Source organism: Passer domesticus, chromosome 7 (genome assembly GCF_036417665.1).
Source record: "Passer domesticus isolate bPasDom1 chromosome 7, bPasDom1.hap1, whole genome shotgun sequence".
Taxonomy (NCBI): Eukaryota; Metazoa; Chordata; class Aves; order Passeriformes; family Passeridae; genus Passer; species Passer domesticus.
In genome coordinates this window covers 57,877,043-57,891,889 of record NC_087480.1, presented here as the reverse complement: position 1 = coordinate 57,891,889, position 14,847 = coordinate 57,877,043, and the positions used below count along the sequence as shown (strand labels likewise).

At 51.9% G+C, this 14,847-nt stretch overlaps 1 protein-coding gene across 3 annotated transcripts; it reads right to left on the bottom strand.

The window, feature by feature from the left end:
* Positions 1-257: 257 nt before the first annotated feature.
* TMEM61 (transmembrane protein 61) lies at positions 258-13,043 on the bottom strand. Of its 3 annotated transcripts, none has more exons than XM_064428956.1 (3): positions 12,903-13,043; positions 3,733-4,148; positions 258-751 (listed from the first exon to the last, which is right to left on the bottom strand). In XM_064428956.1, the coding sequence occupies exons 2-3, from the start codon at positions 4,092-4,094 to the stop codon at positions 466-468; spliced, it is 648 nt and encodes a 215-aa protein (XP_064285026.1). In that variant the 5' UTR covers positions 4,095-4,148; positions 12,903-13,043; the 3' UTR covers positions 258-465. The 3 variants fall into 3 exon arrangements, with proteins under 3 accessions (XP_064285026.1, XP_064285024.1, XP_064285025.1); XM_064428954.1 differs by lacking the exon at positions 12,903-13,043 and adding an exon at positions 8,080-8,236; XM_064428955.1 differs by lacking the exon at positions 12,903-13,043 and adding an exon at positions 7,610-7,904.
* Positions 13,044-14,847: the final 1,804 nt, after the last annotated feature.

The window sequence follows — 14,847 nt, the reverse complement described above, 5'->3', positions numbered from 1 at the left end:
GTGCACTCGGATGCTCTGACCCACCGAGCATCGCTAACGCCACGTGAAGTGAGGCGTGGGGAGTCAGTATTTAGGGAAGCAAGGTGGAAGGGATGGAGACAGGGCTGGAAGGGGCATTCACAGAGAAGGGAATGGTGCAGATGGGAGCTGGGCTTTCTCTGCCCAGATTACTCGTGCTGTGCTGCAGATTTATTGTTGAGTGGGCAGCTCCCGGCCTGACAGGAGCTCCCCAGGGTGAGCAGGGAATGCAAAGCCTCTGAAACCAGCAGTGGTTTTATTAAAAATACGAAAGCTTTCAAACATGCCAGCTACCCCCGACGCCCTGAGCACATCTCGGGTCCCACGATCCCCACAGCGCCGGGAAAGCCGGGAAAGCCGGGCAAGCCGGGCTGACCCTTCCCGCTGCTCTCCCCCCAGAAATGGGGGGCTCGGTTCGGGCGCACCCGCAGAGTCCCGGCCGGGCTCTCACAGCCCCCGCACGCTGATGTTCTCGTAGCTGGGCGGCGGCGTTGCCTGCGGCTCCGGGGGCTGCCCCGGCTCCAGCCGGGCCGGGCTGGGGCGGAACAGGGCGCTGTCGGAGGAGCTGCGCCGCCGGCCGCCCTGCCAGCCCTCCTCCTGCTCCAGGTAGCGGTACAGCGGCGGCGTGGGCTCCTCCTTCCTCCCCGGCGGCTGCTCGTAGGCCGGGGCAGCGTGGGCTGGTCGGCAGGTCAGCGCTTCTTCGTAGGTGGGGATGGCGCTGGAGTCCCAGGGGCTGTGGGGGGAGAGCAGGGAACACAGCAGTGCACACCATCAACATCCCAGAATCCAAGTGGAGCATCCCAGCACACAGCTGGAGCATCCCAGAATCCAGCTGGAGCATCCCAGCATCCAACTGGAGCATCCCAGAATCCAGCTGGAGCATCCCAGCACACAGCTGGAACATCCCAGGATGCCTGGAACATCCCAGCACCCAAACGGAACATCCCAGCTTCCAATTGGAGCATCCCAGCACCCAACTGGAACAACCCAGCTCCCATTTGGAATATCCCAGTTCCCAACTGGAGCATCCCAGCACCTTACTGGAGCATCCCAGCACCTTACTGGAGCATCCCAGCACCCAAATGGAACATCCCAGCTTCCATTTGGAGCATCCCAGAACTCAACTGGAACATTCCAGCACCCAAATGGAACATCCAGTTTCCAACTGGAGCATCCCCGCACCCATCTGGAACACTCCAGCATGCCTGGAACATCCCAGCACCCAACTGGAGCATCCCAGCACCCAACTGGAGCATCCCAGTGCCCCATTAACTGGAGCATCCCAACATCCCATCAACGCCATTGTCTGGAGCATCCCTGAGCAAGATTAACTCGTGTGCTGGGCAGAGCACACAAGCAGGTTTGCTGAAGTGTTGTGTGTCATGGGGTGACCCTGTCAGCTCCCTCCTGGCATCCATGAGGTTTTCAAGAGGGTCCCGTGGGCAGGAGAGCATCCTCACCATGCCTAACCCCTAACTCACCCCCCGAGGAACAGAGGCTGCTGACAGCTGAGGGGGCAGCTTGGCACAAGGACCAGGACAAGCACCAGGCACCCCAGGTTGTTATTATGATATTTTTTGAAAAATCCCTTCACCAGGATTTTTTCTCATTGGAAGCTGAGAAGCCTCAGAGGAAAAGAAAAACAATATTATCTGATTTCTTTCTCTTGTTTTCCTGCTTTAGAATGTGGCAGGTGCATGTTTGATTAGTTCCATGTGAATTGTTTTTACTTAATAACCAATCGTGGTCCAGCTGTGTCAGACTCCCTGGTCTGTCACGAGTTTTTATTATTCATTCTTTTCTAGCCTTCTGATGCATCCTTTCCTCCTTTTCTCTATAGTTTAGTATAGTTTTAGTATATAATTTCATATCATATCATTAATATAATATAATATAATATAATATAATATAATATAATATAATATAATATAATATAATATAATATAATATATATAATATATAATATATAATATATAATATAATATTATATATATAATATTATATATAATATATAATATATAATATATAATATATAATATATAATATATAATATATAATATATAATATATAATATATAATATATAATATATAATATATAATATATAATATATAATATCAGCCCTCTAAGAATATGGAGTCAGATCCATCCCTTCCCTCGTCCTGGGACCCTCACAACCACAACTCCAGGTCACTGTGGTCACACCCTGCTCCCATGGCAGCCAGAGCCCTCCCTGCACTGGCCAAGCCTGGTGCCACTTCCAGCAGAGTTTTCCTGAGCAAACACAGCACTGCCAGGATGCTGCATCCCATCCAGCAAGGGAGCTGGGAGCTCAGGGAAAGGGACATTCCCCCCAGGGGCACGGCAAAGTCCCTCCCTGGGACAGGGAACCTCCCCCAGATACCCAGAGCTGCTCACAAGCTCACAGATACCCAGATGGGCACTGAAACCCCTGGAGAACAGGAACGTGCCTCCCACTCCAACTGTGTTTTTATGGTTTAATGTTCTCAGGAGTTTCTCTTCGTGCTGCTTTTCCCCAGAGCCCCATTTGTGCCAGAGCCACGATCTTTGCTGTGACCCCATGAGGCAGCACTGGGAAGGGCTGGCTGGCCCTGCTTCCACAGCAGTCTCCAGCAAAAAAAACCCTTTTTATAAAAAAAACTTTTAAATGAAGAAGTGGGAGAAAATATCAGGCTCACACTGGAAGATCCAGGGAACCTGAAAAGCAGCAGTGGTGTTCAGGGCAGGGCAGAGTAATTCCATACCCTGAAATGGGCTTCATAAAGGATATTCTGCCTACATTTTTATCTTGGTGCCATCCCAAGGATTATTTTCCTTTTTTTTTTTTTTTTTCATGTAACTCCCTTGTAAGAAAGACTTTTCTTCCACTGAAGACCTTACAAACACCCCCATCCTGACAGAGCATTGCAGACCTGCCAGACCAGGGCTGGAGCTCTGAGTGACCCCTCCCTGCCCCCACATCCAAACCTTCTGCCAGAAAACCAGTGTATTTTCTGCTTGGTGGCCCTGCTAAGGAGATGTGTCCCTTGGCACGTGATGGCCCTGCAGGGCATGGAGAGCTGGATGCAGGGCATGGAGTGCTGGATGCAGGGCACAGAGAGAGATGGATGCAGGGCACAGAGAGAGATGGATGCAGGGCATGGAGAGCTGGATGAAGGCATGGAGAGATGGATGCAGGGCATGGAGAGCTGGATGCAAAGCAAGGAGAGCTGGATGCAGGCATGGAGAGCTGGATGAAGGCAAGGAGAGCTGGATGCAGGGCATGGAGAGCTGGATGCAGGGCACGGAGAGCTGGATGCAGGGCATGGAGAGATGGATGCAGGGCATGGAGAGCTGGATGCAGGCATGGAGAGCTGGATGCAGGGCATGGAGAGCTGGATGAAGGCAAGGAGAGCTGGATGCAGGGCATGGAGAGATGGATGCAGGGCATGGAGAGATGGATGCAGGGCACGGAGAGCTGGATGCAGGGCATGGAGAGGTGGATGCAGGGCAAGGAGGGGGTGGGCAGGGAGGGCACTGCAGGGCTCGGGTTGACATTAATGAGCAGCAGCACCTGCTCGGGGGGCAGGAGGAGAGCACAGAGCAGCGCTGCTGCCTCTGAGAGCTCCCCAGCCAGCACGGCTGGCAGCAGCTCCAGGCTCAGACCCATCCTCCACCTCTGCCCACCCCGGCGCTGGCAGGGACGGGGCACCCACCTGCAGTTCCACTTCTCCGGAGGCTCGGCCGTGAAGTACTGCAGGTCCCTGGGGAAATGGTACTGGTAGCGCCGGGACACCACCCTGGCGTTGGCCTTCACGGACCACAGGAGGCCGAAGACGAGCAGGATGCCGCCGATGCCGCAGCAGAAGAAGCTGACGGAGCGGAGCAGGGCGCTGGAGGAGGACGAGGAGGAGGAGGAGGAGCTGGGCACGGCCTCGGCCTCCCGGGGAGGCAGGAGGCGAGCCCCGCTGCCGGAGCCCACCTCGCCATCGCTCCACCAGGCGAAGCACAGCGTGCCCGTCACCAGCAGCACGGCCCCCGTGATGGTCAGCCCGTAGCGGAGAGGCGCGGCTGCCATCCTTCAGGAGGAGGGTTCAGCAGGGGACAAGAGTGGGGCAAGGCATCAGAGAGCCTGTAAAACAAGATAGGTGCCAGGTTTGAGTGGGAGAAGCTCAAAGTTGAAGACCTGCTGGAGGAAAAAATGATTGGGTGAGTGTCAGAACCCAGGACATCCCTCTGGGTGACCTGGATGGCTCAAGATCCTGGCAGGGGCTCGGAGACCTTGGCAGGAAGCCAAAGACACCTGGGAATTCAATCTCAACCCATGGAGCAAATTACCAACTTTATATGAAGAATTACAAGCCACAAAACTTTAATTATCTGTCACAGGGTGAAAAGTGGAATTTTAAAGAATTTGACTATGGGGGTCTAGGGGGAAAGATGGAGAGATTTGGGCATTGTCCTATTCTTCTTCCTTCTTCTTCCTGGCCTCCATCTTCTTGGTGATGGTGGCACTCTGGGATTGGTGTAAAGTAGAAAGTCACTGTCTAACACAGGTGATAGGTATTGGAACATAACTGTAAATATCAAATACGTAGTATGTAGCATAAAAGACAATGCCAGGCCCGTGGGAGGGCAGTGTGCCTCGGACTGACCTGCAGAACAGACCTCAGCAGGCCAGACAGAAAATGTTTTAGATAAGAAATAATAAACAACCTTGAGAACGCAGGCTGAAGACTTCTGACTCCCTCTTCGACAGCTGGGTTGGGGAAAAGAGACTTTTAATACATCTTGGGGTCAGCTTGACCAGAGGAGATCCCGAGAGGTGAGGAGGTCTGCAGGGCTTGCAGCCCCCTTAGCCATTATTGTTATCCTTCAGAAGGGGCATCTCCAATATCTCAGATGGGAAGAGCAAAGTCAGGACCCATAAACTTCCCAACAGCCTTGTAAAAGCATCCCAGTTTTCAAGGAACAGCACAAAGGAGTTTGGACACCCCAGCTTCGGGCGCTTTCAGAGCTCTTCTCTTTGGGTTTTATTCCAGATTTCCTCCCAGACGTGGGGGAATGCCAGCTGGGTTTCCTGGGCTTTCAAAGCATGGCTTATGGAAGAGGTCGGAGAGAGGAACATAAATTTGAGATGTCATCACTTCCAAATTATCAATGTGCCTGTTTTCTCCTCCAGAACTCATGACATTGGAAAAATCCTCTCAATCTTCATCCACATGAAGTTTGGCACAAAAATCTTTGCTTGCCTGGGTCAGCTCCAGTGCAAACTTTCTCCAGTTCCTGTCAAGATTGATCCTGCAGGTGTTATCACCCTATCAACCTCCACCCTCCCTGTCAGGGGGTTTGGGGTTGGTTTGACAACCAAACGGGTGAGGTAGAGCCACACGTTCCTGCTGGGTGGCCCTTCTCAGCTAAATGTCACATGCAGAGAGTTTCCCTGGTGCTGGAAAACTTGGGGAGGGGGCACTGCTTTCTGATCTCAGCCCCCATTGCTTTCTCCAGCAAACAGCAAACATCTGCTCCCTGGGCTTGTGCATCCCCAGCTCCCAACTAACCAGGGAGGCAGAGAGGTCTCCCCCATCCCCTCTGCTCAGAGCCCAGCAAGAAGCTGCAGGTGCAGCTCCCACTTCTCAATGGACAAAAAGCTTTGGGCCATGTGGGAATTAAGCACCAACACCCCCAAAGTGTCCTGGGTGAGTGCACTGTGCAGGTTTGTCATGGTGGCAGTGCCAGCAGAGAGCCTGCACATGAGGGGTGGCCAGGGCAGAGAGGAGCTCAGGCAGAGGTGGTGGACAGATGGATGACCCACACTCATCTGTCACCTGTGCCTTCACCACTGTGCCTGTGTGCCAGTGACAGGACCACAATGTGGTGGCTTTGGTCTCCATTCCTCCAGGCAGGGCTCATCTCCTGCAGAGGGGTCCTAAATTGTACCCTGAGATCTGCAAGTGCAGAGCCAGAGCCAGGCAGGGAGCAGAAGTCCAGAAGGACTTGGTGTCATCAAGGTCAGGTGGAATTATGTTATTTCAAGGTGTTATTTATCAGATGGGCCCACTGGATGGAAAGCCAAATTACCTTGTAGTGAAAGATGCACTATCTGATCTAATCAATGTTTAATGAAGGGATCTGATGAGAAGTGAGATTTAGGAAAGCTGCAGGAGCCCCAACAGCTCACTCCAGGTTTTGTCCCAGCGTCACAAGTCCAAAATGCCACCTGGGCTGGCTGTGGCCAGTGGTCCTCAGCTGTGGCCACCTGCTGGGAAGGCAGTCATGCTCCTGGGCTGAGAAAAGGCAGAGCTCCCCTCTGCAGTGGGGCATGTTTGCATGCTCCTCCTGAATGGCAGGGGCTGGGCTGAGCTGAGGTGGAGAAGAGCCTGTTGGAGATGGTGTTGGATGCTGTCAGGGATCAGCACCCCCAAACCATCACTGAACACAAGCAGGACACAGCAGAAGAGCTGGGCTCGGGTTGCCTTGCAGCAGGAGATGCTCAGGAGAGCACAAGGACCCCACTGACTTGTGAATGCAGCTCTTTTGGACAGCAATGAGTTCTCATGTAGAAATTTCAGCATATTGTTTAGAGGGGAAAAAAAACCCTACAGCAAAGCTCTCAATCCAGCTGTGTGGAAATGTCAGGTCACTCCAAACTGAGACACTGGACTGAACCTGCACCAAGAGCTGAAATGTTCACATCCCACAACAAACACTCTCCTCATCCTGGGGTCGGACTGGTGAGGTCTGGGAGATGCTCTGAATTCCCCGGTGAGATTTAGGAGACGCTGTGGTTCCCCTGCCTGGGCACGGGGAATTTTGCATCCTCCAGCGCTGAGCACATCTGGGAGAGCTGGCAGCGAGGGGGCGGCGGAGGGAAGGTGGAGAAGCCTCCCATGGAGGAGCCTCTGGGAGGTGATGGATTGACAGCTCCAGAGAATAAACTCTTTTCTCCTGACGAGCCCAGTGCAGCGCAGGGAGCTCCCGCAGCCTCCCCGCCCGTGCGGGGGCAGCTCCGCCACCGCTGGTGACACTGCCACCGCTGGGTGACATTGCCACCGCACCGTGCCCTTGCCAAGCCCCCTCTCGGGCTGCCACAAGCCTCTCTGAAAGACCCTGAAAGCGGTGTTTTCTCAGCACAGAACACTGTGGAAGGAGTCTGAAGGAGCAGGAGCGAGGTGCGAGGCTGGGGCGCTCAGCAGCCGCACAGCAGCTCTCCCTCCCCGGCAGCGTTCCCAGCGCAAGTTTTCTCGGAGCCACAGCAATTGCCGGCTCTCAAACAGCCCTCTCCACTCTCCGAGCCCCCCCTGACATTTTGTTCTGCCCTGTCTCCTCCTCTGACCTGCTCCGGAATAGTTTTCCGGGGAGTAGATGTGCACGTTTCATGTACAAACAGATAATGTTGGTAGTTTACACAGCTCCAGCGAGCCGCTGAGAATAGCAGCCCCCATATAAAGTTATGCAGATGGTGATTCATAGGGTCTACTAAGCATTACTCAGAAAAACGCTCTTTTCAAGCAACACGAGGAAAGAGTTTTGAACCTCTCCCACCGCCATCAAGCAGAATCCACCTCCACACGCGTCCCTCACGGCACTTACAGACCGTCCCTGCGTGCGGAGACCTTTAATCCCGGGAGGGAAACGCCGGGCAGGGATGCACCAAACACAGCGTGAGCGAGTCCTCAGGGAGACCCCTCCCTGCCTTCATCCAGATCTGCTGCTTTGTGGTGACAACCACCAGCGAGGGTTCGGTCCCCATTCAAAGCGAAGTGACAGCGGTGCCTTGGAAAAGCTTCCGAGAACTCCGGCGCGCTCATCCTCCCGAGGCAGTGCGGGCAGAGGAGAGCCCCTGTGTCCCCCTCAGAGCCCGTGTGTCCCCTCAGAGCCCCTGTGTCCCCTTCGGGGCCGTGCCTGAGCCCCCCGTCCCCTCTCCGGCTGTGGAATCCCCTCGGCACCCGCGGGTCTGTCCCTGGCACGGCCCCGTCCCGCCCGGCACAGCGCCCAGCCGGGGGTGCCCGTGTGTCCCCCCGTGTCCCCCCGTGTCCCCCCGTGTCCCCGCCGGTACTCACCGCCGCCGGCAGCCCCGCTCCGCCGAGCCCGGCCCGCGGGGCGGGCGGGGCCGGGGGCGGGCGGGGGGCGGCTCGGGGCGGGCAGGGACCGGAGCTCCGGCACGGCACGGCACGGCACGGCACGGCACGGCACGGCACGGCACGGCCCGTCGGGGATGCAGAGCCCGGGAGGGTCCCCTGCGGGACAGCCACGCTGCAGCGCGCCGGGTCTCAGCCGTGCTTTGTGAGCGCTTCGGTTCTGCTCACCTCTGCGCCAAAAGCTAGTGCTGTCCCTTTCCCTCGTTTATGGAATTAGAATTAGAATTAGAATTAGAATTAGAATTAGAATTAGAATTAGAATTAGAATTATTAGAACGGTTTGGGTTTGGAAGGACCTTTCAAAGGCCGTGTAGTCCAATCTCCTGCATCCAAAATCTTCCACTCGATCAGGCTGCTCAGAGCCCCGTCCCACCTGGCCTTCAATGTTTCTGGGAATGGGGCATTCGCCACCTCTCCGTGACAGTGTTTCACCAACTTCACTGTAAACGTTTTTTTTTCTTTATAGCTAATCTAAGTCAACCATTTTTTAGTTTAAAACCACTACCCTGCTGCACTCAGGACACCTGGATGTTAAACAAGCTGAGGATGCTATAACCTGAATCTCAGGATGGTCGGTGTGACAGCATCTGGATTCAGGCACAATTCCTCATCACGGGGCTGGAGGGAGATTTGATCAGGAGCTGCTGTGGCTGTGGCTGTGCATCTCACACATCCACAGATGCAGCACGCTGCCCTTGGGCTACAGCTGAGCATCACTGACAGGGAATCCATTCCTGTGGGCACCCTGGGCTGCTGTTCCTGCTCTGCTTGGAGCTCCCCATCTCACCGGCTCAAAACCAGCTCAAGCTCTACCTGCACGTGCTGCAGGGACTGATGCAAAGCCCCGCTGTGGATTCACATCTGCTTCCTACATGACTGGAAGTCACTCAGCCCAGCTCAGAACGCGTGGGTGTACAGCTCCGTTTACCTGCAGCCACTGTGGAGTTTTGCAAATGGCAAACTGAGGCACACAGAGGGCTGGCTCACTCAGGAGTGTGAGCAGGTTGGGTCTCCATCCCCGAAGTCCCCAAGGCCAGCACCCAGTGACGTGGGGGCACTGTGAATCAGCAGCCACCCTGTTGAAGGACAATAAGACAACTTTTTCTGCTCCTTACCTGCTCAGATATTGTATTTAACTGAAAATTTGATTGTCAAACAGCATCTGAAGCACGTCAAGGTGGTGTTAGTGCACGGCTCCATGCTATTCCCAGCACAGGGCTGCAGAGGGGGATGGCTTTGTGCCAGCACATTGGTTTTTCACCCCCATAACCATCCACAACCTTCTGCCTTGCCCAGGGATCTGGTCTGCAGGCAGCCACCAACCCATGACAAATATTCCACAACAAGGCAGAGGTTAGAAGAGCTGACTGCTGCCAGCACCTCTGTCTGCTTAGCAGCACCTTGGCCAAAATGTGTTTTCCCTCTCTGAGAACTTCCCTGCAGGTGGACAAGGTGCTGCAACGGGCAGCACAGGGAAAAGGCTTCTCCAGAATAAAGACAGGATATCTGTGCAAAATATGTGAAACATCCCATTACAGTGAAACTGCAGTGGAGAAAACAAGGAGATATAAAAGACAGTTACAGCCCCTGCAAGAACAAGAACAAAGGAGGAACGGGGAAGGAGATTGTTCCAGTAATTGCCTCCCCCAGGTAAGGATGCTGAGCCTGAGCAACGCTGCTGGCACAAAAAATTCTGCTTTTTGATTCATTGTTCACCTAATTTTGCTGCTGCAGCAAATCACATGTAAAATAGTGCATTTCATTGTATAATCAAGATAAACAAGCCAGCTTTTTCATTAGGGGTGTGTGTGTGCAGGTGCATGCACTCTCTGCCCTCTCGCGACAGGGTGGGTGATACCAAGAGCACCAAGTCAAGAAAGAATTTGGATACACCAAGCCTAGAGCAGAGGCTCCCTGCCAGAATCCTTATTTGTGGCACCTGGGACAGCCCACGGGTGTCCATTAGTGATTTGGCACACAGGACACACATCCCATGCCCAGCTGCCCCCAGCAAGCACCTCTGGTCACACCCCCTGTGACAGCGTCACTAAAGATCCACTGATGTGGCTTCAGGGGTCACATCTCTGCAGGCACAAGGTGCCCACGTTGTCCAGAACCATGGAAAAGCCATTCCCAGGGGCTGGCACACTTTGTGTTTCCCTGCACACTGGGTGCAGCCTGCCAGGCTGATAAGGGACTGCAGCACACAGCCACGAGGATGTGCAGATGGGAGAGAGTTCCTGCATCCAGCACATGGAAAGCAAAGGAGAAACCTCCTGCTGTTTATCTTTGCCTTAATTTGCATCTTCTTAAAATGCCTGATTAGTCGTGCTAGTTGATATACTGGCTCAGGCACTCCTACTTAATCCAGTCAGCAAACCCAGGTTTGGAAATATTTGTCCTACGTCTTCACAGGAGGCAACATTCCCCGGTGTGCTTTGGGGTTGAACCTGCAGCTGGATGTGGATCTCTCAGTGGAGGTCCTGCTGCTTGGGCAGCTGGAGGGTTTGGGAGCCCTCCTTTGTGGTCTCCATCAGGAAATGCCAAGCATTTGGATGTGAAAGTGGATCAGCCCTCTGACCTCAGAGTGGTGAGTGGTTTTTTGGCTAATTCACCTAGAAGTACTCATTCTGCAGATCTGCTGTGGTTTTGACCCAAGCCTTTATTGAATGCCAAAGTCCTTTTTGTACCATAATTTGTGCTTTGTAATATAGCTTAATATTTCGTTCCAATGGCTTTACTGATTTTTAATTATAATAAAAGAACAAGATGTGTATGAAATTGTTTGATATCAGTTTCTGTTGTGGTTCCTCCACTAGCTATGTCCATCATCTAGCAAGCCACTGGACCCAAATCCTCTGAGTGTTTTAAAGCTTAAATGATTGCTTACTCAAGTGTAATGATGTCCCAGCCTGTAAATCTGCCCCACACTGAGGAACACAACTGTGGTGGAAAGTTTTGGAAAGGGACTGAGAAAGTACGGATAGCATCATCCACAGAGGGATTTATGGACAAGCAATGTTCTCAAATTCCTTCAGCTCCTCCTCTGGGACTTGTGTCAGTCCAGGAGCACCTGGATGAGGTGCCAACTCCTCTTGGGGCTGTTGTGTAGAGAAATGGGTGTGACAAAGCTTTGGCTTTCCTGTAAGGGAAATTTCTGTGTTGCAGATGAGGACAGAAGGAGCTTCCCAGGAGCTTTCCAACAAAATCTGTAAAGGATTTGAAATTTGCCCAACAAGAGGTGGGGGAAAAAAATAGTTAAATCCTGATACCTCAGCTCAGCCTTTACTCAGACAAAACTTCTTCTGAGCTCCTGGAGATTTTTGCCTTGGGAAAGCCCCGTGTCCGAGCTTCTTTCTTTCTCATGAAGAGGCAGCAGGGTTGTGCTACACGTGGGTAACCCACCATGCAGCGTGTTTTACACGCCACAGCTGCTGCAGCTCTGCTGGAGTGTGAGCTGCAGTGAGGAAACGTTGATTTCCAGCCCTGTGGGCTCCTCAGTCAAGCTTGATGTCAGTCACATCCACCACACCTGAGCAGAGAGGGCTGTGGGAGACAGGCCCTGGCTGCCGAAGCACAGCAGCAGCTTGCTTTACTCCTCACATTGGATATCTGAGCCTGGAGCTCCTGTGCATCCTTGATTCCAAATGCTGATGTTCAAAGAAGCAGCGAGGACTTGGATTAAACACAAAACTGGCTAAATTTGCTTCCCAGTGAGCTCAGCACGAGGTGTGAGATGAGCCACAGCTATGCTGACATCCCCAGGACCTGGTGCTTCTCTGTGCCTCTGCTGCATTACAGAGCTCTCCAGGGAGCAGGGAATGGGTTGGGCTTTGTTTATTTTTCAGCACAAAAATGCAAAAGAGAAGCTCAAAGCAGCATTAATTACAAATTTCAGAGGAAAAGGGTGGAGCAGCCATCTAGCTCTTCTGGTTGCCACCACGTGTGAAGCCCTCAGTGTCCAGCACACATCTGTCCCAGATGTTCCACAGCTGTTTTCCTTTTCCAATGCCCCTGCATTATCCCACTGCCTGCCTTGGCACTGGGCTGCCCACCAGCACTTGTTCACATCAGTGTGCTGTGCTGGGAGGTGGCTGAGGCTATAATGCTGCCAGAAAACCTTGCAAACATTTTGTTGGAAGCATGACAGCCTGGGGAGAGACACAAGGAATGGCTGAGAGGAGGAGGGTTTCAAGGTTTCTTAAAGAATCAGCAGCTATGGTATCAGCAAAACCAGATTTAATATAAAGGTGACAGCACAATGAAGTTTGATGGCCAGGTTCACTCTATTACTTACTAATGGTTAAAGCACAGAGAGGAAAAAAGCAGATAAAAAATCCAATGTCAGTCAATCCAAACTGATAGAAACACAACATTATCTATGTGAAGGCTGGGCTGGGGAGGGGGAGACAAAATGACAGGAGACAGTAAGGATAAAAAGGAATGCATTCAAAAGGCACAACAGCTCTTCAATAAACAGCATTTAAACTTAGCAGCACATAAACCTAACAGATTTAACTTATGTTGTCAATTCAGCCAAACAATACAGCAAAGAATTCATATAGGATTTACTATATCACAAAAGTAACTTACCTACAGGCCTAACTTCCTTCCAAATCTGAAGTACTTCAGAATCCAGGAGAGCAGCATTCCCAGGACATTTGATGTAGCACATGCACAACGACATCCAGAGTCTGTACAAGAAACCTGTAAGGAATTCCCTTCTAATTCAGTGAAATACTCACCTGGGATGCCCTTGGTGCCCTGCTGTGCCCAAAAGCCTGTCTGCTTTCTTCACAGCTCAGCTGCAGCATCAGCTGTTGACCCAGTAAGAGCTCTGGGATTTCTGCCTGCACACCTTGCCTCGCTTTACCCCATTTTCATCTCCTTACACAGGTTTCTAGGTAACTAGAAGGATTTCAAATTTTCTAGGAAGACAATTTGGAACTCTGCAAGAAATGACAGGAGGTGAGTTTGGGAAATAACAGGCTGCAGCTTCCCTGTAATGGCATTAGAAGAGTCAGAGATATCAACACTCATCTCCAGCGCCACAGCTCCCTCAGTGGGGAATTTGCCTCGCACTCTGGTTAGCTCTGTGGTGTGAGGCTCTGAGGAGACCCCACTCCTGATGTTCTCCTGATTTCTGCCTGAAAGGAGCAGCACTAGCAGGAGATTCCTCCCATGGAGGTTTACGAGCAGGTTGCTCCCATCTCTTCCCTCAGCCTGTAAGAGAAAAACTGACTCAGTACTGACTTGGAAGAAAGAGGGGGATGTGAATGTGAGTAACAGGCATTTGCAAAGATGCTTGTGAAGAAACAACTGGGAGACATTGCCTAAGTTAGCTGCCTTCAGACTGAAAAGACAGGTCTCAGTTTACCATCTGCAGATGACTTAGATCAGCACCTCAGACTGCAACAGGACCTCACAGAAAGCAGCCATGAGCAGCATCCCAGACACAGACCTGCCATCCCACATGGAGAACACAGGCTTCCCTGCTCCACCTCCCTGGGAAGTCACCCAGGATCCAGAGAGTTAATCTTGCTCCCCAAAATGTATCCTGTCCTTTTCTTTGGCTACTTATCTTACTTGAAAAGGTGTGGTTTCCTTCCCCTGGCACTTCTCCTGTGCCAGAGAAGTGTCAGCTCTTGGTTGCCTCACAGAGGGATGAAACTCTCCTGCCCTGATTCCCTCTGCCAGTTCCAGCATGAGGGAAATCCACCCCAGCCCTGTAATCTTCGTTAGCCTGGATGTAAGCAGACATCTCAGTGCAATAAAAGTTCAGAGCTTATTACAGGCTCTGGGCTGATACCATAGATAATGGTAATTAACTGCTCTGGGATGGCAGTGGTTTATTGCTGGCTGATTTCTCAATGTTTTCCTTAAGCATTCTGTAAAAAAAATGGGCATTGCCAAGGATGGAGAGGGCAGGAGGAGACAGAAAGAAGCTGAGTCTGCAGCTCAGCCCATGAGAGGCTTGGAAGTGCACCTGGAGTTTACCATGAGCTGGGGCAGGATCAGTGCCTTTACCCATTCTGAGATTTATTTGTGAAATTTGCCACATTTAGGTGGGTATTTAAAGGCCACTCTTCCCCATGGACAGGGTACTGCAGCAATCATATTTTGATGCTTACTGGAAGTACAAAAAAATTGGAGTTTGGTTGTGTCAGAAGGTGCTGAAATTGCTGTCTCATTTTACTAGGTATGGCTCCAGCCAAGTCTGCCAAGCTGGATCCTACAGAAATTCCCTGTATTAAAGGAAACTGAGCAATCACATCCTCATCACCTTCCGTGCAGACAGCTTTTCCAGCCACTGATTTGCAGAGCTGAGGACCAGTCAATTTATCCAGTCCTCAGCCTGAAAACTGTTCTGTATCTCCACGAGATGCTCCACACACAGGAGCACATCTTGTTCTTCTCCACAGAAAGGGGCAGGAACCTCTTCTCAAAGCCTCCAGCTTCCTTCTGCTCAGTTCCACACACGTGGGAGTCGCTTCCAAGGCACATCTGCTGTTGAAAGGAGCCGAGCAACGTGGAGGGAACAAACACTGGCAATCAGCTTTCGACCTGATTTTGTACTGAGTTTTCCAGTGAAAAAAAAAGGACATTTGTAGTCTATCAGCATAGCACTGAACCACGTTAAATACGCCTCCATTTATCTTCAATAAGACCAATACAGTTCCTTATTATTGG

Coding starts and splice junctions, on each gene's coding strand:
- TMEM61 (XM_064428956.1), bottom strand. CDS start 4,094: ATGGCAGCCGCGCCTCTCCGCTACGGGCTGACCATCACGGGGGCCGTG. Junction 752..3,732: donor CCGGAGAAGTGGAACTGCAG/GTGGGTGCCCCG, acceptor CTCCCCCCACAG/CCCCTGGGACTCCAGCGCCA.